We start from the raw sequence: 26,621 nt of genomic DNA, 5'->3' as shown, positions 1-26,621 counted from the left end.
TATCATGTTATGGTCACTGTTACCAAGCGGTCCAGCTATATTCACCTCTTGGACCAGATCCTGAGCTCCATTTGGGACTAAATCAAGACTTGCCCCTCCCCTCATGGATTCTAGCACTAGCTGCTCCAAGAAGCAGTCATTTAAGGTGTCAAGAAACTTTATCTCTGCATCCCGTCCTGAGGTGACATGGACCCAGTCAATATGGGGATAGTTGAAATCCCCCATTATTATTGAGTTTTTTATTTTTATAGCCTCTCTAAACTCCCTGAGCATTTCACAGTCACTGTCACCATCCTGGTCAGGTGGTTGGTAATTTATCTCTACTGCTATATTCTTATTATTCGAGCATGGAATTACTATCCATAGAGATTTTATGGTACAGTTTGGTTCATTTAAGATTTTACTTCATTTGATTCTACGCTTTCTTTCACATATAGTGCCACTCCCCCACCAGCACAACCTGTTCTATCCTTCCGATATATTTAGTACCTTGGTATTACCGTGTCCCATTGGTTAATCTCATTCCACCAAGTTTTTGTGATGCCTATTATATCAATATTCTCATTTAATACGAGGCATTCACATTCACCCATCTTATTATTTAGACTTCTAGCATTGGTATATAAGCACTTTAAAAACTTGTCACTTTTCAGCTGTCTGCCATTACATGATGTAATTGAATGGGACTCTTTTTCATTTGACTGTTTCTCATCAGCCCCTACCCGTATTTTATCATCTTCCATCTTCTCCTCCTTACTAGGACATAGAGAATCTCCATTAATAGATCCTCCCCTAAGGGATGTCTCTGTCCGAACCACATGCTCCTCCACACCTGTCGACTTTTCCCCAGCCCTTAGTTTGAAAACTGCTCTACGACCTTTTTAAGTTTAAGTGCTTGCAATTTGGTTCCATTTGGTTTAGGTGGAGCCCATCCTTCCGTTTTGAGATCTCTCAGTGAGACCGTTTTTAAGCCATCTAATATGCACCTTGTTAGTGCCACATAATGCAAGTTTTTTAATCAAAATCTCATGTGGTAATAAGTCAAATGCCTTGGAGAAATCCAAGCTTATTGTATCAACACAGTGACCTTTATCAACCAGAACTGTAATCCTGTCAAAAAGAGACAACAGGTTTGTTTGACAAGACCTCGCGTCCATGAAACTATGCTGACTGGCAGTAATTATACATTTCTAGCCTCCCGTTCTCTGTTGATGGAGTCCTGAATTAACTTCTCCACTATTTTACCCAGGATGGATGTCAGGCTAACTGATCTGTAGTTCCCTATGGTTTCCCTTTTACCTTTTTACAGTATTGGAATTATGCTGGCTGACCTCCAGATCGGTGGAATTCCCCCCGTTTTCCAGGATTTGTTAAGAATTGGCATTAGGGATTCTGAGAGTGCCGCAGTTAGTGCCTTTACCTCGGGGTGATGTTGTCCACGCCCATTGGTTTGGAAATGTTCAGTTTCAGCCGATGCTGCCTCACGTCCTCCGTTGTTGCAGATGGTAAGCTTTTTATTCCATCCGTAACATCATATGGGATGGACACATCCTCCGGCTTTGTTCCAAGCACAGAACAGAAATATCTCTTGAACATTTCTGTCTTTTCTGTATCACTATTTACAGTTTTGCCATCTGCATCTAGCAATGGATCTATACCTGACCTGGCGGTATTTTTTTGTGGGCAGGCACCTTCCTTGCCATGGAGATATTGTAAAAGTCATTGAGCATATTTCCGTACCCAAGTGTTTCTTGGGCTGTACTCTATCTCTCTAACGATGGAATCAGACCTTCAGAGAAATAACGGGACTCAAAACACTGAACAAAGATACAAAATATCTCTGGAGCCATAGAGCAACCCTCACAGTACCACCATCTCAGAGCAGTTAGTTGCCTTAACCTATGTGAAGGAGATGTAGGTTTGCTTTCCGGCGAGGCTGTGACACAGCATGCCCTGTGTTTTACAAGATGCTTCTGTTACAAGGGCCTTCCATTTATTTTTTAAACACCTCAGCAAATCCCTGCCAAGATATTTTATGCCAATGGTCCTGCAGAACCTTTGTGAACAAATGGCTCTGATTTGGGATGGCATTCACATCAGGGCTCAGCCAGAAATGCAGTTCTGAAAGCCAACAAACTACAGTTCTTCCACTGAACCAACGCAGCCTTGTGATTAACTTCAAGAGCAACAGCAAACACACGTCCAGATCCCTACCCCATTGGGCATGCTCACTAGAAGAGTATTGATTTCTTCAGAAAATAGCTAAGAACCTCTTATTAACCTGTCTGTCCAATCCCTGTTAAAACTACTGTGAAGAATAGCCTCCTACACAGAACTGCTTTCCTGTACAAATGACATCTGATGTTGCTGCAATGGGTCTGCTGGACTAGAGGGATTCTACTCACTTTCATGTGCAAAGTACAGGGTTTGTTAATTTATGAACCAGCACCCGCATGATTGGGACAAGTACTTACCTTAGCTGCTGTTCGCGTACAGGGAGGTGCCCCAGGAGTCTACCGGATTTTCGCCTTTCGAACTGTTATATGGAAGGAGGGTGAGGGGCCCCCTGGACCTGATGAGAGACGAGTGGGAGGGGAAGGCCACTCCTGATGGAGAGTCAGTGGTGGAGTATGTCCTGATCTTCCGAGAGAGACTGGCTGAACTCATGGGCCTGGCCAGGGAGAATCTGGCCAGAGCCCAGAGGAAGCAGAAGGTCTGGTATGACCGCACGGCGCGGGCCCGTGCCTACGCCACCGGGGATCAGGTGATGGTTCTCATCCCCGTGAGAAAGAACAAACTACAGGCCGCCTGGGAGGGCCCTTTCAAGGTCATCAAGCAGCTAAACGAGGTAAACTATGTGGTGGAGCTGTCTAACCGGGCACACCACCGCTGGGTGTACCATGTGAATATGATGAAGCCATATTATGCCAGGGGAAATGTGGTGTTGGCCGTGTGTGGACATTGGGAGGAGCAGGGAGATGACCCTTTAGTAGATCTATTCCCTGGTACCAGAGCTGGTTCCCCCCTGGAAACAATTCCCCTCTCGGATCAGCTAACCCCTGCCTAGCAAGCTGAGGTTAGGCGGGTGCTGCATCCGTACCGACAGCTGATTTCCAGCCAGCCTGGACTCACTAATCTGACTGTCCACCGGGTGCAGACAGGGTCACACCCGCCGATAAGATGCTCCCCGTTCCAAGTCACAGGGAAAACTGCTCAGGACCTGGAAAGAGAGGTCCGGGACATGCTGGCTTTGGGGGTTATCCAGCCGTCGGCCAGCCCTTGGGCCTCCCCGGTGGTGCTGGTCCCCAAAAAGGACGGGTCGATCCAGTTCTGTGTGGCCTATCGGAAGCTCAATGCCATCACTGCATCTGATGCCTACCCCATGCCCAGACCTGTTGAGCTCCTAGGCAAATTGGGAGGAGCTCGATACCTTACCACCATGGACCTTACAAAGGGCTACTGGCAAGTGCCGCTGGATGCAGATGCCCAGCAGAAATTGGCCTTTATCACCCCGCTGGGGCTCTATGAGTTCCTGACCCTGCCTTTTGGCCTCAAGGGAGTGCCGGCCACCTTCCAGCGCCTAGTGGACCAGCTCCTGAGGGGGATGGAGAGTTTTGCCATGGCATATATTGATGACATCTGTGTCTTTAGCCAGACCTGGGAGGACCACGTGTCCCAGGTTAGACAAGTGCTGGACCGACTCCAAGGGGCTGGGCTGACTGTAAAAGCGGAGAAGTGCAAGGTGGGGATGGCGGAAGTATCTTACCTGGGCCATCGGGTGGGGAGCGGCCGCCTAAAGCCGGAACCAGCTAAGGTGGAGGTGATCAGAAACTGGCCCGTTCCTCACACCAAAAAGCAGGTCCAAGCCTTTATTGGGTTGGCAGGATACTACCGAAGATTTGTGCCCCACTTTAGCGCCATAAGAAAAGGAGTACTTGTGGCACCTTAGAGACTAACCAATTTATTAGAGCATAAGCTTTCGTGAGCTACAGCTCACTTCATCAGATGCATCTGATGAAGTGAGCTGTAGCTCACGAAAGCTTATGCTCTAATAAATTGGTTAGTCTCTAAGGTGCCACAAGTCCTCCTTTTCTTTTTGCGAATACAGACTAACACGGCTGTTACTCTGAAACCTGTCTTTAGCGCCATAGCCGCCCCCATCGCTGGGCTATGCAAGAAGGGGAAGCCAGACAAGATGGTCTGGACCGAGCAATGCCAGGAGGCTTTCCAGGCGCTGAAGGAGGCTCTGGTCAGTGGCCCAGTTCTGGCAAACCCAGACTTTGACAAGCCCTTTATGGTGTTCACCGATGCCTCAGACACAGGACTGGGGGCGGTGTTAATGCAGGAGGATGAAAAGGGGGAGAGACACTCCATCGTGTACCTGAGCAAGAAGTTGCTACCCCGGGAGCAACACTACGCGGCCATCGAGAAGGAGTGCCTGGCCATGGTGTGGGCCCTCAAGAAACTAGAGCCATATCTCTGCAGGTGACACTTCACCGTGTGCACCGACCACTCTCCCCTGACCTGGCTGCACCAGATGAAAGGAGGCAACGCCAAGCTCCTGAGGTGGAGCCTGCTCCTGCAGGATTACGACATGGACGTGGTCCACGTGAAGGGAAGTGCCAACCTGATAGCGGATGCGCTGTCCCGGAGAGGGGGCCCGAACTTCCCCAGGTCACTGGTCACAGTGACCCCGCTCAGTTCAGTCTCGAAGGGGGGAGAGATGTGACGATGTGACGCAGCAAGGAGGGGGGAATGTTGACTTGGGAATGTGGCAGGGGAGTTTCACTGGGAGACCTGAGAGCCTGTAACCTGAGTCAGGAGGGGGAGGTAACACCTCTGCACGGGAATATGGACAGAAGCTGCAGGAAGGAGCCTGCTGGGGGGGTTTCGTTTCAGTTTGGGGCTGGGTGGTGGAATGCAGGGAACCCCAGGGCTGGGTCTAAGCTCCCTGCTCCCCCAGAAGGACTGGACTGAGGGGTCCTGATTGTACCCACAAGCTTTGTTTGAGACTGTGTTCCTATTGCCCAATAAACCTTCTGTTTACTGGCTGGCTGAGAGTCACAGTGAATCCCAGGAAGAGGGGTGCAGGCCCCAGACTCCCCCACACTCCATGACACCCTGGGGTGCCTACATCCACAGAGGCACCTCCGTTTCCACTTGTAGACATGCAAAGCCACCTAAGTCTTGATGCCGTGGCACAGCTAATGAGCTGGTGGGAACCTGCACTCACACCTAAGCCCTGGCATGACACTGAAGCCAGGCATCCCCCCCCACCATATTGCCTGGGGGGACTGATCCAGTAGGTGTGCTTAGTGCAGGTGTAACCCACCGCAGAGATTACTGGGACTAGCTGGTTGGGAATAGTGGTGGCTGGCTCTCTGTGTGTCCTCCCGAATACACAATAACCCAGTGATTAGGGCATTCACCTGGGATGTGGGAAACCAGTGTTCAAATCCTCCCTCTATTTAATTATTTACACACTGGAACAGCTTCCACAGGCGAAACTCAGACCCACCCACAATACCCCCCAGCCTGGGGGTTCAGGCACTCGCTTAGAAATGGGGGAAACCTGGGCTGAAGTCTCTGCTCCAAATGAGCCAGAGCGGGGATTTGAAAACAGGTCTTCCCATCGCAAGGGAGAGCCCGACCACGGAACTGTGGACTGTAATGGGGCAGGTGTTTCTCTCATTTTGCCTGTGACAGGGCTGCCCTGGCCTAGGTGCCTAACTCGAGAAGCGGGGTGGGGATCGGTGCCTCCCTCCAGCCAGCCCAGATCCCTGGGAGCTTCTGGCACCTTTGTGGATCTGGGCTCTCAGCCCCATGCCTTTCTTCTGCATTTCACTCCTGGCTGGCTTGGGTGCCTTCCCGCTCAGCTTACTGGCTTCTGAGACTCTTTCTTAGGCACCTACCGCTCCCCATACCATGTGTGGGGAGCCCCGGCGCCTAGCTCAGGGCTGTGAATTCCACTGGCCAGAGGAGCACAGCAGAGTCAGTCAGGCATTGCAACTTCTAAGACCCCTTTGTGAATCTAGCCCATACCTGCTCTCTGCTCCAGGGATAACAGCACCGCCCTGCCTCACAGATGGTTGTGAGGATAAATACATTAACGCGTGGGGAGTTCTCAGGCACTACAAGAATGGGGGTGGAATCAGTGCCCTAGATCGATTTGTTTGTGATCCTCATTCACCCATCCCCATTCGCTGCGGCTCTCATTGGTGTCTTGTGCGTATGTGCCGTGCTCACGTGTCTGGGCACGACTGGATTCTAAATCATAATGTTATTCGTCGTGTTCTCTCCCGCTGAGGCCTGCGCCACTGGATTCATAAGTTCGGCACTTTAACTTACAAATGCAGGGATAAAAAAACCTGAAAAATTGTTCGTCTGTAAAATCTGCTGCCTGTTTTCTCCCTGCTGCCCCTTGTGCCTGGGGGGTGCTCCCCAGAAACTTCTGCAAACCTGCCTCATCATGCACCTTCCAAAGCCTCCTCACTACTCTCCTTTGCCAGGATCCCAGCAAAAACCTGACAGCGGCGTTTCCTTATGCTCTTCCATCAGTCCGTGGCCAGCTGGTGTCTCTTGTCTTCGGTTGAAGACTCCTTGGGAGGGGACAGCGTGGCAGTCAGGTTTTGTTCGTACAACACCTTGCCTGGGAGTGCAGATCCTTGGTGGGGGCTCCTGGGGCTACACTAACACACAGACTAATAAGTAGGGGTGCTGCCCCTCCCAATAAATCATGCGGAATGCCTGGGCTGTCAGGTGGGATTCAAATCTTACTGGCACAAATTTGAGGTGACCCGCTTAACTCAGGGCTTCGCTGTTCATGAATAGTGCACCCGTCCTAAACGAGCTGAGACAGCTTTATAACATGCCACACACCACGGTATCTCTTACGTAGCTGCAGTGCATGCATTTTCCTGGCATAAATTACTTACAGTGTCTGTGTGTGTACAATCCATGGCGACAAACCTACACACAGATACCGCCGTCTCCAGCTATCTACATACAGCAGTGGTTCTCAGCTGTGGTCCACTGCTCGTTCAGGGAAAGCCCCTGGCGCGCCGGGCCAGTTTGTTTACCTGCCACGTCAGCAGGTTCGGCCGATGGCAGCTCCCATTTGCCGCGGTTTGCCGCTCCAGGCTGATGGGGGCTGCGGGAAGGGTGGCCAGCACATCCTTCGGCTCGCGCCGCTTTCCGCAGCCCCCATCGGCCTGGAGCGGCGAACCGCTGCCAGTGGGAGACGCGATCGGCTGAACCTGCAAACGCAGCAGGCAAACAAATGGGCCCAGCCCACCAGCGGCTTTCCCTGAACAAGTGGTGGACCACAGTTGAGAACCACTGACATACAGGCAGCATGGGAATCAAATGTATGGACTTCTGCTTCAGAAACCCAAGTGTTTCCCCAGCGAGCAGAGACAGCTGCTCCACTGACTCCGGTAGCAGAGAGGTTTGAAAAATCCACTTGTCAAGCCCTTTTATTTTTGATAGTTCCTTCTGACAGTAAAGACATTTCCACGGCTTGTGTAGTAGCTGCATCATCATTCCATCCCGCGAAGGTGGCCGTGCTCAGCACACTGTAAGAGCTCCTGGGTCTCCCAGGAGAAATGAATATGATCTAGTTCCTCTGTAGAAAACTTCTTCTCAGATTTTGGATATGTTTGTCCACATCCTGGACACTCACAGATGGATTAAAAACAAAGTTCTGGCACCTCCTCCTGGCTGACAGTTTGTGTTTATAGTTCAGCCCTTGTAGACGATAAACTCTTCAGTGGTGCATCCAAAGTTGATAGAGCCAAAGGAGTGAAGTGTCACATCAGAACAGTCAAAAGGTTCCACGAGATGTAAATCAGACCCACTCTGTATTTACATCATCCTTAGTATTCGAGCCCTGCGAATCCGCAGATACTCACTGACCATTTATCCAGATTGCGGATCAGATGCGGATACAATTTTGTGTCTGCTCAGGGCTCTACTCAGCATCATGGTATCCAAATGCTGATGGAGCCAAATTGCCCAAACTGTGCGATCCAGGGCAATGAGCTGAACGTAGTAAGTCAGAAGGTAACTGTGTAATCAGGTCTGATCAACTCTATATTGGAGTAACTCAAGTAGGTTCTGTAGCTTTTCCCAAACAAATGGCAGTGAAAACAGCAGATTCCTTCCCCACAATGTCACTTTTTCCCCCCCAGTACTTATCCCTCCTGTGATTTGGGAAACAGAGGTGTTTATGCATCTCTGTGTATTTACCTATGTAAGAGCCAGGGTATTATTCTTAGCGATTGTATTTATTAGTATGTGACAGTTCTAGCAGGAATCTAAAGCTGTGACTCCTCCATTAAGGGGTGTGTACGAGCAAACCCAAGCTGCTGGCAGATTTGGCTACACTCAGTGCAGAATATAAGGGGCCACCTACTAATTCAAACACTGGTCTGCAATGGCTTGTGGCTGGGCAGATGCTAATGCCAAGGTACCAGCTAAGTGCCCACTGCATGCACCTTGAAGTATAGCACTTGGAACCCACCCCCTTTTCAATCCAGAAATACAGCTCTCGTCTTACTCTGAGTCTGGCATACAGATACTGCTGTGATGCTGGTGGTATATGGGAGCAATTCCACACGCTCCATCGGGGAAGTGAGAAATCCTTGATCAGCTGTGACACTCATTCCAAGCAGTGGAGGGCAGCAGCAGCCGGATCCAGCACTGTGGATTAGTGTGTAGTATGTGTGTGTTCATGGGTGTGGGTCTCTGCATGCAGTGCGTGCAGCTGGGTGTGCTGAGGAAGGGAGTTTCTACTGCAGTGTGTGTGTGGTGCACACTCTGTCTGTCTTGCACAGGTGTCTGTCTGTAGTGCTTCCTTTTCCCACCGGTGCGCGGGAACCATGCAGAGGTGTCCCTGGAGGGTTTACTTCTCCAGGCAGTGCCTGGATGCTTTGGCTCTTTGTTTCTCTGTTGCTGCACTCGGGGTGTATCAGCCTGAATAGCTACACGCATGTAGTTGTGGATTTGGGACTGGCACATTCCCTGCCCTCTTGCTGTGCCTTGCTCTTTCCGGTTTGGCAAGTAAAACTCCTTCGCTGTGCTGCTGAAAAGCACTGAGATCTCTGATTAATTCCACTCTGATGTCAGACATGCGGCTCTGCTGGGAGGGATTTACAGAGCTGCGTTTAAGCTCTCGTTCACTGAGAGAATCTTTCTCTGTCTCTTCCCTCCCCCCTTCCCCTTCCCCCCCACCCCCCGCCCCAGCTCTCTGAAAATGTGTAGACATTTTTCTGTTGAAAGGGTCGCTAAGGCTTGGGGTCGGTTCAGAGCTTTGCATTTGATTCCCTCTCTTTACCACTGGATATTTTTTCATTCTTCTCATTCAGCTGCCATTGAGGACAGAGAGAGCAGCTTTGTTGGAACAGGACAATGAAATGAACACCCCCCCCCTTTTTTTCCCCCGATGACAGCCCGTTACTTAGCAACGGGGTGGGGGGATTTTAACAGAAGATCAGAGCGTCAGGATGAGGAGATAACCTCTGCCATTCCCTTTCCCAGGAAACTTACTCAAGAGCCACCTTCCCTGTTGACAGGCTCCTGATTCTTTTCCTCCCAAGAGCCCGCAGGAAAGTCTCAGAGAGAATCCTCCCAGATGGCTGGCTGGCTGGCTGCCTCCCCCTGCAACTCCTCTGCTCAGGCACCCCACTCTTCAGTGACATGCTAAGGGCATCATGTAAAGGGAAGCCCAGTGTGGGATCAGTAAGCTCTCTGCATACACATGCAGGTGACTGAGAGGGGGATCCGTGGGCAGAAGGGAGAGCCAGGCGGCCAGGGCTGACCCCTACCCACACAGGGAGGGAAAGGAGCGTTCGCCTTTTTGTTCTGACAGTGGGCAAGGGAGGGAGGGAGAGAGACTGTGCCCAGCTCCGTGCTGAGAGCGATGGTTGCTCCGAAGAGGTCTCCGTGTGAAAGGCAGAGAGGCCACCTGCGCCTGGCAGCATGGTGCTGAAATCTAACCCTAGCATCATTCTCTTGTGCTCTTTCCTGCCCAGTGACTACATCATCGAGGAGAAGACGGCCGTGCTGCAGAAGAGGGAGCATGAGGGATTCGGGTTTGTGTTGCGAGGGGCCAAAGGTAAGGGCTGGTTTATTTCACTCAGGGCTGGGGCTGGGAGGGGAAGCTCCGTGTCTACAGGGCCCTGCTCTGGCTGGCTGCACTGGTGTTACACACTGCCAGCCCGTGGGCCCCCATACAGCAGGGCTCTCCGGGGACTCTCCCTCCCCTTGTCTCATGTCCGGGCACATTAGAGTTTAACTCTGTTGATGTACATTGTCCACACCTGGGATTTCATGGCAAATGTGCAGCCGTTGCACCCTGACTGGCAGGTCTCTGCTAGACTCTGTGCTGTGCAGAAAACTCTGCATGCCGAGGAGTTTCACCTTCAGCCTATTGCATGTGGACAGTGTGCATGCGTGATTCAGACAGGGAGCCCCTCAGAGCAGGGCTCGTGTGCAGCCCCAGGCCCCCACGTTGACTGTGAATTTGGAGACCAGTTACTACAGTCACTGGCTGTGCTGGGGCATAACTGCAGGCTGGGAAGAAGAATCGTGTGGTGGAGCCTCTGTTCTGAGGCGGCCACTTGTGGGACTGTGCTGTCAGCCCTGCCTGATCAGGGTCTCCCCTGCTGGCATCAAGGGGACATTTCCATTCCCCACACTGTCTTGGGGAATTCCTCGGCTCACGCTGCCAGTGCATCTGGCTCCCATTGTAGCTATTGTGGCTCATATTACCAGGAATTGTTACCAGAAAGAATCCCTCTGGGACGGAGAGTGATTGAGCTCATATATTGGCATTGACTAACCAGCGTTAACCCTGAGCTGGGAGCATGGGGAAGGCAGGGGATTCCTAGGACAGAGGGTCATTTTTCCAGAAATCTCAGGTTGAAGACTGGGGCAGACCCAGCACTGAAGTGTAATCAGATCAGTATGGGAGAACATAGCCACAGTGATGTCTGTCTGTGTCCCCTCCTGCTCCCCAGGAGACATGGTACCTATAGGGAAGGCTTGGAGAGAGGCTGCCAGCTTTGAATAGAAGATCTGCTCCTTTTCGAGACCTTGCTGTGGGTGGAGCCCTTTTGATTTGGGTTTGAGCCCCACAAGTGATTTCCTCCTAGCATTCACCGATTGTCTTTTTCTGCATGTATCACAGAAGGGTTTTGTGTGCAAGTGGGTGTGTCTTTCAGTACATGTATGTGTGTGTGTGTGTTTGTGTGTGTGTGTCCTACTCATATCTGCTAGTCTGCAAATTGTGTAATGAAACTTGCCAGCCCTCAGCATGGCATCTCCCTTTCTCACGGGTTCGGTTGTCATGGTGCGGGGTTACTCCCGTAACGACCAGCTTTTCTCCTATTCTCTCAGGCTTTCTCAGTTTCCTCACCTCAAGTTTGTATGCTTTGTATTTTCTTGTGTCTGCTGATAGCTGGCGGAAGAGACTCCAGGCAGGTTAGACAATGGGCATTTGGCTGTGGGGCTCTGCAGCCAAATGAGTCTTTGTGGGATTTTTGGTATAAATATGGCTTAGAGTCTGTATGACTCTGGGGGCCACAACACTACTGTCAGAGGCCATGGGGAAGCATATCAGAGGGTCATGGAGGTGAAGGTGGCTTTGAGGCCTTGTAGGGGTTTCAGAGTAACAGCCATGTTAGTCTGTATTCGCAAAAAGAAAAGGAGTACTTGTGGCACCTTAGAGACTAACCCATTTATTTGAGCATAAGCTTTTGTGAGCTAAAGCTCAAGTGAGCTGTAGCTCACGAAAGCTTATGCTCAAATAAATGGGTTAGTCTCTAAGGTGCCACAAGTACTCCTTTCCTTGTAGGGGTGAAGATCTCTGATTAGTGAGGGTTGGGTGTGGCTCACTTGGGAGCCCATCACTCTCCCATGGTCACAAACTGTTAATCTGGGAGTCATCCTTGACCCCTCTCTCCCCTTTACGTTCCCCTGATTAAAGCTACTGCCAAGCCCTGCTTCTTCCTCTGTAGCGTGCCCCAATCCACCCATCCTCCGTTCCCACTTCCAGAAGCCTTGCCCATGCCCTGGTGACACCCAGCCGGGGCTGCAGCCTCCATCTTTCTGGATAACCCACTCACCCCTCCCACCTGTTTATGTGACTGAAGAAAACATAAACCAGCCCCCATCCCTTCCTGTGCCCACTGTTATCACAATAAGTATATGGGGTGTTTCCTGCTCCCAGAGTAACGGCACTCACAGACAAGTGCACAGACCAGGCACTGATGTCCACTCACCCTACAACAGCCATAACTTTATTATTGATTTGGCACGTCCTGGGGCCGGGTGCTGGACAGACATACAGAAACAGGTGGGCCCTGCCTCAGGGACTTTGCCATCTAAACGAGTACTTGGCAGTTAGGTGAATAGTGAAAACATCCCCAGCTATGTGAATTGGAGTAAAAAAAACAGACGGGCTGTAAGCCCCCATGCTTGAAGGGAGGTCGCAGCCACTAGCTGACTGGGTTGGGGGAGAAGCAATCCCACTCGTCAGGTTATTCCCTACGTGGTTTTTGTACTTTCCTATGAGGCAGCTGGTCCGAAGTCTGGTTGGAGCTGGGATCCTGGGCTGATCCTGTTCCTATTTCTCTTCCAAATGCTGTTGCTGAACTCCTCTTCTTGTCCTGCCTCTCTGAGCGTGCCATCTGCCCCCTTCCTTTTTCGAGTCCCTTCATTGGCTCTACCAGTCTCAGATTCAAACTCCTTGTCCTCGCTGTCAGGTCTCTACCCAGCTCTGCCCCCGCCTGCCTCTCTTCTCTCATCACTTGCTGCTTCCTGGCCCAGGACCTGCACTCTATCAACTCCAGTTCCCTCCATCTGCCATGAGCACTTCCACCTTCCCTTACTCTCCTCTGTGCCTGGAACAACCTCCTTGGTCTTACAGGCCACACAATATCCTTCCCTTCAGATCCCAGTGTTGTATGTCCGATGTCGAACCACACACTTGCACCAAACTAATTACTGAAAAGTAAACAAAGCACAAATGGAAGACGTATATCTAATGTGGTGTATCCACTGCAGAGTCAAGTAAACTCATGAGGGAAAGGATGGTGCTGTGGTTAGGATGCTAGTCTGGGACTCTGAACCCATAATTCACAGATTCCAAGGCCCAAAGAGACCATTGTGATCATCTAGTCTGACCTCCTGCGTATAACAGGCCATCAAGCTTCCCCAAAATAATTTAGTTCTCTCCCTCATTACAGACTTCCTGTGTGGCTGTGGGCAAGTCTCTGTACCATGAGATGACCGAACTTTCCAACCTCACAGGGGTGTTGTAGGATAAATCTGTTTCAGATTGTGAGGTGATACTTCAGTGATAGATACACCTTATTTCATTACGCTGTTCCTAACCCACTGACCTCTGTCTTTTGTCATCTTCATCGTTTGCTTGGAAGAGGCTTAAGGTTTGATACTTGATGTCCCGTGTTTGGTGGTTACACTCTTTGGGGGGCTGCATGAGGCATAGCCACAGTGCTGAAGCAGCACTTTCCATTGTGGGGCGTGGACACACGAGCAATATAGAAATATTCAAAGTACTGGGAAATAGCAGCTTCAGAAATCCAGTCATTAGCCATAGTCCCGGTGGAATCCCCTGGTCTCATTATGATCATAATTCTGGGACAATGGGAATAAGACTCATACCTGCAGCTCATGGTATTAGCATACAGTTGGTTGTTGTAAATCCATCACCATCCTCAATTTAATGGTGGCTGAGACACCTGACCTTACTTGAACTTCTTTGGTTCATGCTTCTGGCCCTGTTTTGTCTTTGAGCCTTTGTCCAGAGGGGTAGTAGACTTGGTTCGGAATGGTTTGACCATGCACACTTTGTCCTCACCTGTATCGGGCATCCCACCTTCAATGTGGTCTCCCTTGGTATATGAGTCCTAGAATGAAATAAACACTGGAGTTGTCTTAGTTACAGGGTAGGCGCCCTGGTCCCTGAGATTCCTCTCTCTGTTGGCGATTTATCTGGTCTGTTTTTGGAATTGAGACAAATTGCTCTGAATGAGTTTGATTCTTCTCACCAACTGAAACTCTTCTATGCATTTGCTCTGGATCTCACAGCTTCCATCTCACAGTTTCCATGGCAACTTTTAGACTCTCCTAGGTCATTTTAGGGTCAGTCATCACCTGGTGGCGGGGTGCTACACTCTGATCTTCACGGTGGGACTGGACATTGGAGAAGTGAAAATGACACACCACCTCTTCCTCCACACCACCACCTCTTCTATGCTGAGGCCAAGAACTCCCCTCATGCCTGAGGAGATGGGCGTGCTACTGTAAGTGCCTGCCCTAGGAGACTGATAGGCACAGCTGGATTCCAGACGTCTCTTGGGCGATGTCTAGAGTGGTGGCGAGGGGTGTGATTCCCCTGCTCATGTACACATGTTGACGCTAGCTCTCAGCAGGCTAGTGCAAGTACAAATAGCAGTGTATCCATGGTAGCTTGGGTAACAGCCGCAGAGGCGTGGCTTAGCCATGCCACGTATATACCCAGCAGCTTCTGGCAGGTTTGTACTTGGGATGGCTAAGCCATGGCACTGCAGCTACACTGCTCTTTATACTCACGCTGGCTTGACGAGTGTACGCGAGCAGAAGAATCTCACCTCTAGCTCATAGTGTAGACCTTGCCCAAGGCAAGAGACGCTGCTCCTCTCCCACAGAACCACTCTGCCCAGGGATCAGTAGAGGAATTTTTCTTCTTTGAGGTGGAGTCTGCATAGTTCCACATGTCAGGTAAGTTTGTCCCAGTGCACAAACTTGGAATCTGCTACAGAGCAAAGTTCATTAGAGCTACTCACCTCCCCTTCCTCCTCTTCTCCTGCAGAGCTCGAGGGTAAAAAAGGGGAACTGGCCCCAGATGACGGCTGAAGGTGCAGTGAGCTCAGAATTTGTTCACTTAAATTCATGGCCTCCCTCATTTTTTTTTCTTCTGCCCCACTGGGGCCTCTTGTTGTGTATACATATGTGACGATGTGACGCAGCAGGGAGGGGGGAGTGTTGACCTGGGAATGTGCCCTGGGGATGGGAGACCTGAGAGCCTGTCACCTGAGCCAGGAGGGGGAGGAGGAGGTAACACCTCTGCCCAGGAATGTGAACAGAGGCTGCAGGAGGGAGCCTGCTGGGTGGGTTTAGTTTCAGTTTGGGGCTCGGTGGAGGAACACAGGAAACCCCAGGGCTGGGATCTAAGCTCCCTGCTCCCCTAGAAGGACTTGACTGAGGGGTCCTGGGTGTACCCACAAGCTCTGTTTTGGACTGTGTTCCTGTTGTCCAATGAACCTGAAACACAATGAAACACGGTCTCCCATAGTATTCTTGTCAGCAAGTTAAGGAAGTATGGGCTGGATGAATGCACTATAAGGTGGGTAGAAAGCTGGCTAAATTGTCGGGCTCAACGGGTAGTGATCACTGGCTCCATGTCTAGTTGGCAGCCGGTATCAAGTGGAGTGCCCCAAGGGTCGGTCCTGGGGCCGGTTTTATTCAATATCTTCATAAATGATCTGGAGGATGGTGTGGATTGCACTCTCAGCAAATTTGCGGATGATACTAAACTGGGAGGAGTGGTAGATACGCTGGAGGGGAGGGATAGGATACAGAAGGACCTAGACCAATTGGAAGATTGGGCCAAAAGGAATCTGATGAGGTTCAATAAGGATAAGTGCAGGGTCCTGCACTTAGGACGGAAGAACCCAATGCACAGCTACAGACTAGGGACCGAATGGCTAGGCAGCAGTTCTGCAGAAAAGGACCTAGGGGTGACAGTGGACGAGAAGCTGGATATGAGTCAGCAGTGTGCCCTTGTTGCCAAGAAGGCCAATGGCATTTTGGGATGTATAAGTAGGGGCATAGCGAGCAGATCGAGGGACGTGATCGTTCCCCTCTATTTGACATTGGTGAGGCCTCATCTGGAGTACTGTGTCCAGTTTTGGGCCCCACACTTCAAGAAGGATGTGGATAAATTGGAGAGAGTCCAGCGAAGGGCAACAAAAATGATTAGGGGACTGGAACACATGAGTTATGAGGAGAGGCTGAGGGAGCTGGGATTGTTTAGCCTGCAGAAGAGAAGAATGAGGGGGGATTTGATAGCTGCTTTCAACTACCTGAAAGGGGGTTCCAAAGAGGATGGCTCTAGACTGTTCTCAATGGTAGCAGATGACAGAACGAGGAGTAATGGTCTCAAGTTGCAGTGGGGGAGGTTTAGATTGGATATTAGGAAAAACTTTTTCACTAAGAGGGTGGTGAAACACTGGAATGCGTGACCTAGGGAGGTGGTAGAATCTCCTTCCTTAGAGGTTTTTAAGGTCAGGCTTGACAAAGCCCTGGCTGGGATGATTTAACTGGGAATTGGTCCTGCTTCGAGCAGGGGGTTGGACTAGATGACCTTCTGGGGTCCCTTCCAACCCTGATATTCTATGATTCTATGAACCTTCTGTTTTACTGGCTGGCTGAGAGTCTCAGTGGATCCCAGGAAGAGGGGTGCAGGGCCTGGACTCCCCCACACTCCGTGACAACTGGTGGCAGAGGTGGGATGTACTGCACCCCGTGAACGGCACTTCCTGCAGTAAGTGACTGGGGAACAGTAAAACGAAGGGGGAGTGACGGGGACCAGGCGTGCTGAAGATTCAGAGAGAGACGGTTTCGGGGGGCGGTTAACCGCTGGGAGTGTGTGACCAGAGAGAAGGACTTTTGCAGTAACAGCGTTCCCCGGGGGATTGCAGCGAGCGGTCCCATGGGCGGAGGAGTCAGCAGCTCGACCCTGGCAAAGAGGTGGTGACCTCAAGAAGGACTGGCACACTAGGGGTTTTTCCTGGAAACCGTGGAAAGCTGCCCAGCCTGCAAGTGGCCAGCAGGGAGATGTACGCTAAACGCCTTAAGAGCGACCTGGTGGAGCTGTGCAGGCAGAGGGGGCTGCGCATCGGGAGGTCCACCAAGGAACAGCTGATTGCCCAGTTGGAGGAGAGGGATCGCTTGGATGACCCGATCCCTGTCCCTGAGGGAAGCCGCCCGGTGGATGCAGCCTGGGCCCTGGGGCCTGACCGGGCTGGGAGGGGTCAGACTGCTGCCGAGGACATCCCGAGACCCTTCCTACCTATGTCTGGGGGAGGGGTTGGGGGAAGCCCAGTGAATACCGAGGGCACCCTGACCCCGGCAGCCAGCGGGGGATCCTCCCGGCGGAGCTCCCCATCCCTGGAGCGGATGCGGCTGGAATGGGAGAGGGAGATGAAAATGAGGGAGCTGGAGAATCATGAAAAACAACGTCAACATGAGCAGGAGGAGAAGGAGAAACAACGTCAACATGAGCAGGAGGAGAAGGAGAGGGAGCGTCAGGAGAAGGAGAAGGAACGTCAGGAGAAGGAGAAACAAAGACAGCATGAACTGGAGCTGGCCAGGCTGAGGAACAGTGGGGCCCCGGCTGCGGTGAGTGCGAGGGGACCCAAGACTGCAGGGAGCTTTGATAAGTGCTTCCTGGCCCAGTGGAAGGAGGGGGAGGACACAGATAGCTTCCTGACAGCCTTTGAGAATGCCTGCGAGATGCACAGGGTTGACCCTGCCAACAGGCTCCAGTTCCTCACCCCCTTACTGGACCCCAAAGCCGTGGAGGTGTACAGCCGAATGACAGGGGCGGAGGCAGGGGACTATGAACTGTTCAAACAGGCCCTGCTCCGTGAGTTTGGGCTGACCCCCGAGATGTACCGGAGAAGGTTCCGGAGTCAGCGTAAAACGCCTGAGGTCACCTACCTACAACTGGTCAACCGGATGCAGGAGTATGCCCGCAAGTGGACAGCTGGGGCCCGACCTAAAGAGGACCTGCTTGACCTAATCGTACTGGAGCAACTGTATGATCAGTGCCCTTCCGACCTGAGGCTGTGGCTGGTGGACAAAAAGCTCGAGAACCCCCAGCACGCAGGGCAGCTGGCCGACGAGTTTGTGAACAGTCGGTCAGGGGGTAGCCGGGAGGAGTCCCAAAAGAACAGCCCCCCCCTCCCCCTGATGCAGAGAGAGAGTCACCATGGGGCCTCCCAGCGGGGAAATAGGGAGAACCCCCTCCAAAGGGGAACGCCTGGCGTCGGGCCCCTCCGACCCGCTCGAGGGGACCAACGTGACCTGAGCTGCTATCACTGTGGCCAGAGAGGCCACGTACGGACCCAGTGCCCCGGGCTCAGGGACAAACTGAGCAGACCCAACCCTGGGTAGGGTTAAGACCTACCTGACCCTGACAGGGGTGGGCGGGACCCTATTTAAGGTGCCCGTGGCAAGGGTACATCTGAAATGGGGGGCCAAGGAGGGCCCCAAGGATGTGGGGGTACACCACCATTTGCCCACTGAAGTTTTGATGGGGGGAGACGTAGACGACTGGCCAAACAACCCCCAGACCGCCCTGGTTGTGAGCCGTAGCCAGAGCCGGCGAGGGGCACTGCACCCTGACCTCGGGGAGGGTACCACACCGGAGGCGCAGGACCCTACCCTGGTGGGGAGGGAGCGCCGAGGGGCACAGCTCAGAGAGGCGGAGGCCTCAGACCTGGCCACTGAGGGGGAACCGGGCCCCATCCCTTCCCCAGCCGCTGAGTTCCAGGCCGAGTTGAGGAAAGATCCCTCCTTGCGGAAGCTCAGGGACCTGGCCGACCTCAGGGTGGTACGGACCATGAGGAGAGGCTGCCAGGAGAGGTTCCTGTGGGAGAAGGGGTTCCTGTACCGAGAATGGGCTCCCACAAGGGAAGTAGAGCCCTGTGGGATCAGGAGGCAGCTGGTGGTCCCCCAGAAGTATCACCGTAAGCTCCTGTACCTAGCCCATGACGTCCCTCTCGCAGGGCACCAGGGAATCCAGCGCACCCGGCAGAGGTTGCTACAGAACTTTTACTGGCCCGGGGTCTTTACCACCGTCTGGCAGTATTGCCGATCCTGTGACCCCTGTCAGAGGGTGTGGAAACCCGGGACAAGGGGAAAGCGGCTTTGAGACCTTTGCCCATCATAGAGGAGACTTTCCAGAAGGTGGCCATGGACATCGTGGGGCCACTCAGCAAGACGACCCGGTCGGGGAAGAAATACATTCTGGGGGTGGTAGATTTTGCCACCCGCTACCCCGAGGCAGTGCCCTTAGCTTCCATGGAAGCAGACACCGTGGCCAATGCGCTCCTGACCATTTTCAGCCGAGTGGGGTTCCCCAAGGAAGTCTTGACAGACCAAGGCTCCAACTTCATGTCGGCCCTGCTCCGGTGCTTGTGGGAGAAATGTGGGGTCCGGCACGACTGGGCCTCAGCTTATCACCCCCAGTCCAATGGGCTGGTGGAGAGGTTTAACGGGACGCTAAAGATGATGCTGAAAACCTTTATGAACCAGCACCCGCAGGATTGGGACAAGTACTTACCTTAGCTGCTGTTCGCGTACAGGGAGGTGCCCCAGAAGTCTACCGGATTTTCGCCTTTCGAACTGTTATATGGAAGGAGGGTGAGGGGCCCCCTGGACCTGATGAGAGACGAGTGGGAGGGGAAGGCCACTCCCGATGGAGAGTCAGTGGTGGAGTATGTCCTGATCTTCCGAGAGAGACTGGCTGAACTCATGGGCCTGGCCAGGGAGAATCTGGCCAGAGCCCAGAGGAAGCAGAAGGTCTGGTATGACCGCACGGCATGGGCCCGTGCCTACGCCACCGGGGATCAGGTGATGGTTCTCATCCCCGTGAGAAAGAACAAACTACAGGCCGCCTGGGAGGGCCCTTTCAAGGTTGTCCAGCAGCTCAGTGAGGTAAACTATGTGGTGGAGCTGTCAAACCGGGCGCACCACCGCCGGGTGTACCATGTGAATATGTTGAAGCCATATTGTGACAGGGGGAATGTGGTGTTGGCCGTGTGTGGACAGTGGGAAGAGCAGGGAGGTGACCCTTTAGTAGATCTATTCCCTGGTACCAGAGCTGGTTCCCCCCTGGAAACAATTCCCCTCTCGGATCAGCTAACCCCTGCCCAGCACAGGAGGTCGGGGGTGTGCTGCATCCGTACCGACAGCTGTTTTCCAACCAGCTTGGACGCACTAATCTGACTGTCCACCGGGTGCAGATAGGGTCGCACCCGCCGATAAGATGCTCTCCCTTCCGAGTCACAGGGAAAACTGCTCGGGAACTAGGAAGAGAGGTCCGGGACATGCTGGCTTTGGGGGTGATCCAGCCATTGGCCAGCCCTTGGGCCTCATCGGTGGTGCTGGTCCCCAAAAAGGATGGGTCGGTCCGGTTCTGTGTGGACTGTTGGAAGCTCAATGCCATCACTGTATCTGATGCCTACCCCATGCCCAGGCCGGACGAGCTCCTAGACAAGCTGGGAGGAGCTCGGTACCTTACCACCATGGACCTTACAAAGGGCGACTGGCAAGTGCCACTGGATGCAGATGCCCGACTGAAATCGTCCTTTATCACCCCTCTGGGGCTCTATGAGTTCCTGCCCCTGCCTTTTGGCCTCAAGGGAGCGCCGGCCACCTTCCAGCACCTAGTGGACCAGCTCCTGAGGGGGATGGAGAGTTTTGCCGTGGCGTATATTGATGACATCTGTGTCTTTAGCCAGACCTGGGAGGACCACGTGTCCCAGGTTAGACAAGTGCTGGACCGACTCCAGGGGGCTGGGCTGACTGTAAAAGCGGAGAAGTGCAAGGTGGGGATGGCGGAAGTATCTTACCTGGTCCATCAGGTGGGGAGCGGCCGCCTAAAGCCGGAACCAGCCAAGGTGGAGGTGATCAGAGACTGGCCCGCTCCCCACCCTAAAAAGCAGGTCCAAGCCTTTATTGGGATGGCAGGATACTACCGAAGATTTGTGCCCCACTTTAGCGCCATTGCCACCCCCATCACTGAGCTATGCAAGAAGGGGAAGCCAGACAAGGTGGTCTGGACCGAGCAGTGCCAGGAGGCTTTCCAGGTGCTGAAGGAGGCTCTGGTCAGTGGCCCAGTTCTGGCAAACCCAGACTTTGACAAGCCCTTTGTGGTGTTCACCGACGCCTCCGACAAGGGACTGGGGGCGGTGTTAATGCAGGAAGATGGAAACGGGGAGAGACACCCCATCGTGTACCTGAGCAAGAAGTTGCTAGCCCGGGAGCAACACTACGCGGCCGTCGAGAAGGAGTGCCTGGCTATGCGCTGTCCCGGAGAGGGGGCCCTGAACTTCCCCAGGTCACCGGTCAGAGTGACCCCGCTCAGTTCAGTCTCGAAGGGGGGAGAGATGTGAGGATGTGACTCAGCAGGGAGGGGGGAGTGTTGACCTGGGAATATGCCCTGGGGATGGGAGACCTGAGAGCCTGTCACCTGAGCCAGGAGGGGGAGGGGGAGGTAACACCTCTGCCCAGGAATGTGGACGGAGGCTGCAGCAGGGAACCTGCTGGGGGAGTTTAGTTTCAGTTTGGGGCTGGGTGGAGGAACACAGGGAACCCCAGGGCTGGGGTCTAAGCTCCCTGCTCCCCCAGAAGGACTTGACTGAGGGGTCCTGTGTGTACCCACAAGCTCTGTTTTGGACTGTGTTCCTGTTGTCCAATAAACCTTCTGTTTTACTGGCTGGCGGAGAGTCTCAGTGAATCCCAGGAAGAGGGGTGCAGGGCCTGGACTCCCCCACACTCCGTGACAACATAGTGTGACAGTCAGCTTGCCTTTTACAGCAAAGAAACACAAAACATGAGAGAGAAGCCAGGCAAGGGTGCCTCTATGTTGTGGGCTTTGTATAGATCTGCAACGACCAGAAGGGCCACCTCACGCCTCTTCTGACCTAGGGAAGCTCATCAAGCCCAGTTGACTCTGCCGGTTACTGTGCAGATAACATCAGCTTTGGAGAACCACTTGCCCAAATGGTTCTGTGCTCAGCTAAAGCATTAGACAGGTGCCCAATCTCATCTGGCCAACCAAGTCCGCTGCCAGTGACGAAACGACACCCTGCTCTGTGGCCAGCAGAAGCAATCCCTAGATATCTGGGTTGATGTTCGGATCCTCTGTCTTTCTGCGCTGACTGAATTCAGTGCTGGGGGTCTGGATTTAAGGATTTATGTTGATGGCACTGCCAAGGGGCATGGCCAGGCCCAAGAATGTCCAGATGATCTTCATGGGGGACTTCAGTTTGAGTGACACATGCTGGAGGTCTCAGGGTGCCAGTCGTAAAACACCTTGGGAGTTTCTAAACATTATAGGTGACAATGTCCTAACTCAAAAAGCGTTTCAGCCAACATAAGGGAATCCTTTGTTAGACCTTGTCTTAACAGATAAAGAGGACCTGATCACAGGACTGAAAATTAATGGTAGATTAAGTACAAATGATCATGACCAGGGCTAAGATTTAGTCATGGGTATTTTTTGTAAAGGTCATGGACAGATCACAGGCAATAAACAGAAGTTTACGGCCCCTGACCTGTCCATGACTTGTACTATAAATACCCCGGACTAAACCTTATCTGCTTTAGGAGGGCCCTGGGACCGCTGTTGCTCTGGTAGTCTCTGGGGCCAGCCACACCTGCTGCTGCAGCTGCAGAAGTCCCAGAGGTCCCAGAAATTCATGACATCTGTGACTTCCATGACCTCTGTGACAGACTCGCAGACTCTTCCATATATATATGGAAGAAGGGGAAAGTTGCTAGCAATGACTATAACTCAGAAGTTAGGAATTGAAGAAAATTGGATAAGGGGGAAGGAAAAGGACATGAGGCGAAAGCTGTGGCCAGCAGAGTTAAGGACAATAAGAAGGAGTTTTAAAAATATATTAGGTCCAAAAGAATTCCTGACAATGCTGTTGGTCCATTATTAGATGGAAATGGCAGAATTATCAATAATAATGCAGAAAAAGGCATGCTCCAGGAATTATTTTGGGGAAGTTCTCTGGCCTGTGCTATACAGGAGGTCAAACTAGATTATCACAATGGTTCCTTCTGGCCTTCGGCTCTATGAATTTTTGGAGCCCCTTCCTGTCCCATAAGGGAAGGAAAACAGAAGGCAAAGGATTCTGGAAGTGAACATTGCCAAGTTAAGTGGTGTAAGGGAGAGGGTTTGGGTTTTCTGGATCATCTGCCCCCCTTCTGTGGGAAGAGAGGGCTGAATACTTTAGGTGGTCTCTATCTCAGTAAAAGGGGGACCAATTTCCTCGAGGACAAGCTGGCTAGAGTAGTCAGAAGGGGGTTGAACTAATACCAAAAGAGGAGGGTGAAAACAGAGAACAAATGTGCACTCAGCACAAAATCTAGATGTTGAGAACAAAATTAATCAAGACACCAAAGTACCGAAGGAGAAGAAATTCTTTGATTGCTGATACACCAACGCTAGGAGCTTAGGTAACAAACGAGAATTGGAATTGCTAATTTAGTAGCATAAATTCGATCTAGCTGGTATTACTGAAACGTGGTGGGATGATTCACCATGATTGGAATGTTAAAATCAATACTTATAGCCCATTTAGGAAGGATTGAGTGGGCCAAAGGGGAGTGGCACTCTTGTCAAAAAATAACACTGCCTGTTTCCAAGGCCTTGTCTAGAATCATAGAATCATAGAATCATAGAATCATAGAATATCAGGGTTGGAAGGGACCCCAGAAGGTCATCTAGTCCAACCCCCTGCTCAAAGCAGGACCAATTCCCAGTTAAATCATCCCAGCCAGGGCTTTGTCAAGCCTGACCTTAAAAACCTCTAAGGAAGGAGATTCTACCACCTCCCTAGGTAACGCATTCCAGTGTTTCACCACCCTCTTAGTGAAAACGTTTTTCCTAATATCCAATCTAAACCTCCCCCACTGCAACTTGAGACCATTACTCCTCGTTCTGTCATCTGCTACCATTGAGAACAGTCTAGAGCCATCCTCTTTGGAACCCCCTTTCAGGTAGTTGAAAGCAGCTATCAAATCCCCCCTCATTCTTCTCTTCTGCAGGCTAAACAATCCCAGCTCCCTCAGCCTCTCCTTATAACTCATGTGTTCCAGTCCCCTAATCATTTTTGTTGCCCTTCGCTGGACTCTCTCCAATTTATCCACATCCTTAGAATCATAGAATCATAGAATATCAGGGTTGGAAGGGACCCCAGAAGGTCATCTAGTCCAACCCCCTGCTCAAAGCAGGACCAATTCCCAGTTAAATCATCCCAGCCAGGGCTTTGTCAAGCCTGACCTTAAAAACCTCTAAGGAAGGAGATTCTACCACCTCCCTAGGTAACGCATTCCAGTGTTTCACCACCCTCTTAGTGAAAAAGTTTTTCCTAATATCCAATCTAAACCTCCCCCACTGCAACTTGAGACCATTACTCCTCGTTCTGTCATCTGCTACCATTGAGAACAGTCTAGAGCCATCCTCTTTGGAACCCCCTTTCAGGTAGTTGAAAGCAGCTATCAAATCCCCCCTCATTCTTCTCTTCTGCAGGCTAAACAATCCCAGCTCCCTCAGCCTCTCCTCATAACTCATGTGTTCCAGTCCCCTAATCATTTTTGTTGCCCTTCGCTAGACTCTCTCCAATTTATCCACATCCTTCTTGAAGTGTGGGGCCCAAAACTGGACACAGTACTCTGTGCAACCTGCTCTATATCTGTAGAGCTTTGTGCCCCTAGAAGCGTATCCTGAGTTTCGTCCAGGAAATCCTCAGTTTCCCGTATGCAACGCAGGGTTGCTATCTGTTGCTCCAGACCTTCAATCTTCTCTTCCAATATGGAGACCAGCTTGCACTTTGTACAGACAAAGTCGCTTCTGTCCTGTGGAAGAAAGACAAACATGGCACATCCAGTGCAGGTCACAACAGCTGAACCCCCCCCTTCCATATCACCTTCCTACTATGAGCTTCCTCAGAACAGTTTGCAAGACGTAAGCCTCACTGGGCTCCCTCCAGGCGAACTCCCAGGCAAACTCCTGCTGTGTGCTGCTCTGCTGTCCCCGCCGCTCAGCTGGTTCGCGAAGCTCTGGCTATTTTTAAACAGCCAGGCTTCCCTGTCGCAAACAAACAGACACCCTACTGCCCGCCCCCTGCAGGCTAGCAGCCAATCAGACACTCACTCAGGCTCTCACACTGCCCCCCCAGCAAACACACGCTCGGATACTTCCTCAGCAAGCAAACAAACACAGACTCGGATACTTACCAGTCCCAGGCAAACTCCTGCTGTGTGCTGCTCTGCTGTCCCCGCTGCTCAGCTGGTTCTCCGCCGCTCAGCTGGTTCGCGAAGCTCTGGCTATTTTTAAACAGCCAGGCTTCCCTGTCGCAAACAAACAGACACCCTACTGCCCGCCCCCTGCAGGCTAGCAGCCAATCAGACACTCACTCAGGCTCTCACACTGCCCCCCCAGCAAACACACGCTCGGATACTTCCTCAGCAAGCAAACAAACACAGACTCGGATACTTACCAGTCCCAGGCAAACTCCTGCTGTGTGCTGCTCTGCTGTCCCCGCTGCTCAGCTGGTTCTCCGCCGCTCAGCTGGTTCGCGAAGCTCTGGCTATTTTTAAACAGCCAGGCTTCCCTGTCGCAAACAAACAGACACCAGACACTTCCTTCTTGAAGTGTGGGGCCCAAAACTGGACACAGTACTCCAGATGAGGCCTCACCAATGTCGAATAGAGGGGAACGATCACGTCCCTCGATCTGCTCGCTATGCCCCTACTTATACATCCCAAAATGCCATTGGCCTTCTTGGCAACAAGGGCACACTGCTGACTCATATCCAGCTTCTCGTCCACTGTCACCCCTAGGTCCTTTTCCGCAGAACTGCTGCCTAGCCATTCGGTCCCTAGTCTGTAGCTGTGCATTGGGTTCTTCCGTCCTAAGTGCAGAACCCTGCACTTATCCTTATTGAACCTCATCAGATTTCTTTTGGCCCAATCTTCCAATTGGTCTAGGTCCTTCTGTATCCTATCCCTCCCCTCCAGCGTATCTACCACTCCTCCCAGTTTAGTATCATCCGCAAATTTGCTGAGAGTGCAATCCACACCATCCTCCAGATCATTTATGAAGATATTGAATGAACTAGATGAACTTCAGTTCCCAGCAGCCTGGAGTGTACACGTACCCTGCAATAGCTTGCTGCACGCTACGGGTACGTTACACGGCTATGGAACACCTGCGGCAAGGACACTGCTGGTCCGGCTCAGATGACTGGGGCTCACAGGGCTAATAATTGAAATGTAAATGTTTGGGCTTGGGCTGGAGGTCTGAGATCTCGGAGTCCGGGCTGCAGCTTGAGCCCAAACGTCTACATTGCCGTTTTTTGCCCCACAGTCTGTGACCTGTGAGCCTGAATCAATTGGCCCAGGCCCTGAGACTCAGTGCTGCGGGTGTTTTAGTGCAGTGTGACATGCCCTAAGTGTCTCTATGGACCCTGCTGCCACGTACGTAAAATTCCCTCCTGCGTTTAATCTGTTCCCGTTTCACAGTGGGCTTGATCAAAGTGGTCTAGGGAACTTCTCGTGTGGCAGCAGGGCCCACGCAGATATGTAGAGCTGTCACTTTACACCCAGATTGCCGCAAACAAAGTGTTCATACAGACAGGCCCCAAGTCACTGCCAGCTCGGAGGACAACGACCGTGAATGCTGGGAATCGGAGTCCTAACAGAAAAGGCACGAGATGGGGTACTAGTGGGTGTTTGCTTACAGATGACCA

The 26,621-nt window shown here is 52.1% G+C and overlaps 1 protein-coding gene across 9 annotated transcripts in view; it reads left to right on the top strand.

Annotated features, from left to right (window-relative positions):
- The window catches only part of SHANK3 (SH3 and multiple ankyrin repeat domains 3), a 769,810-nt gene that overhangs the window by 644,507 nt on the left and 98,682 nt on the right, over positions 1 to 26,621 (top strand). For all 9 annotated transcript variants that reach the window (XR_013635242.1, XM_073329053.2, XM_073329054.2 and 6 more), the window contains one exon: positions 10,032 to 10,114. Coding sequence is in view for 8 of the 9 variants with exons in the window: in XM_073329053.2 (XP_073185154.1) it covers positions 10,032 to 10,114 (83 nt within the window). In the remaining variant the exon portion in view is untranslated. The remainder of the gene's footprint in view (positions 1 to 10,031; positions 10,115 to 26,621) is intronic.

Source organism: Lepidochelys kempii, chromosome 1, assembly GCF_965140285.1.
Source record: "Lepidochelys kempii isolate rLepKem1 chromosome 1, rLepKem1.hap1, whole genome shotgun sequence".
In the NCBI taxonomy this organism is placed as follows: domain Eukaryota; kingdom Metazoa; phylum Chordata; order Testudines; family Cheloniidae; genus Lepidochelys; species Lepidochelys kempii.
Note: the sequence above shows the minus strand (reverse complement) of the source record. Positions and strands in the feature narration are given on the sequence as shown.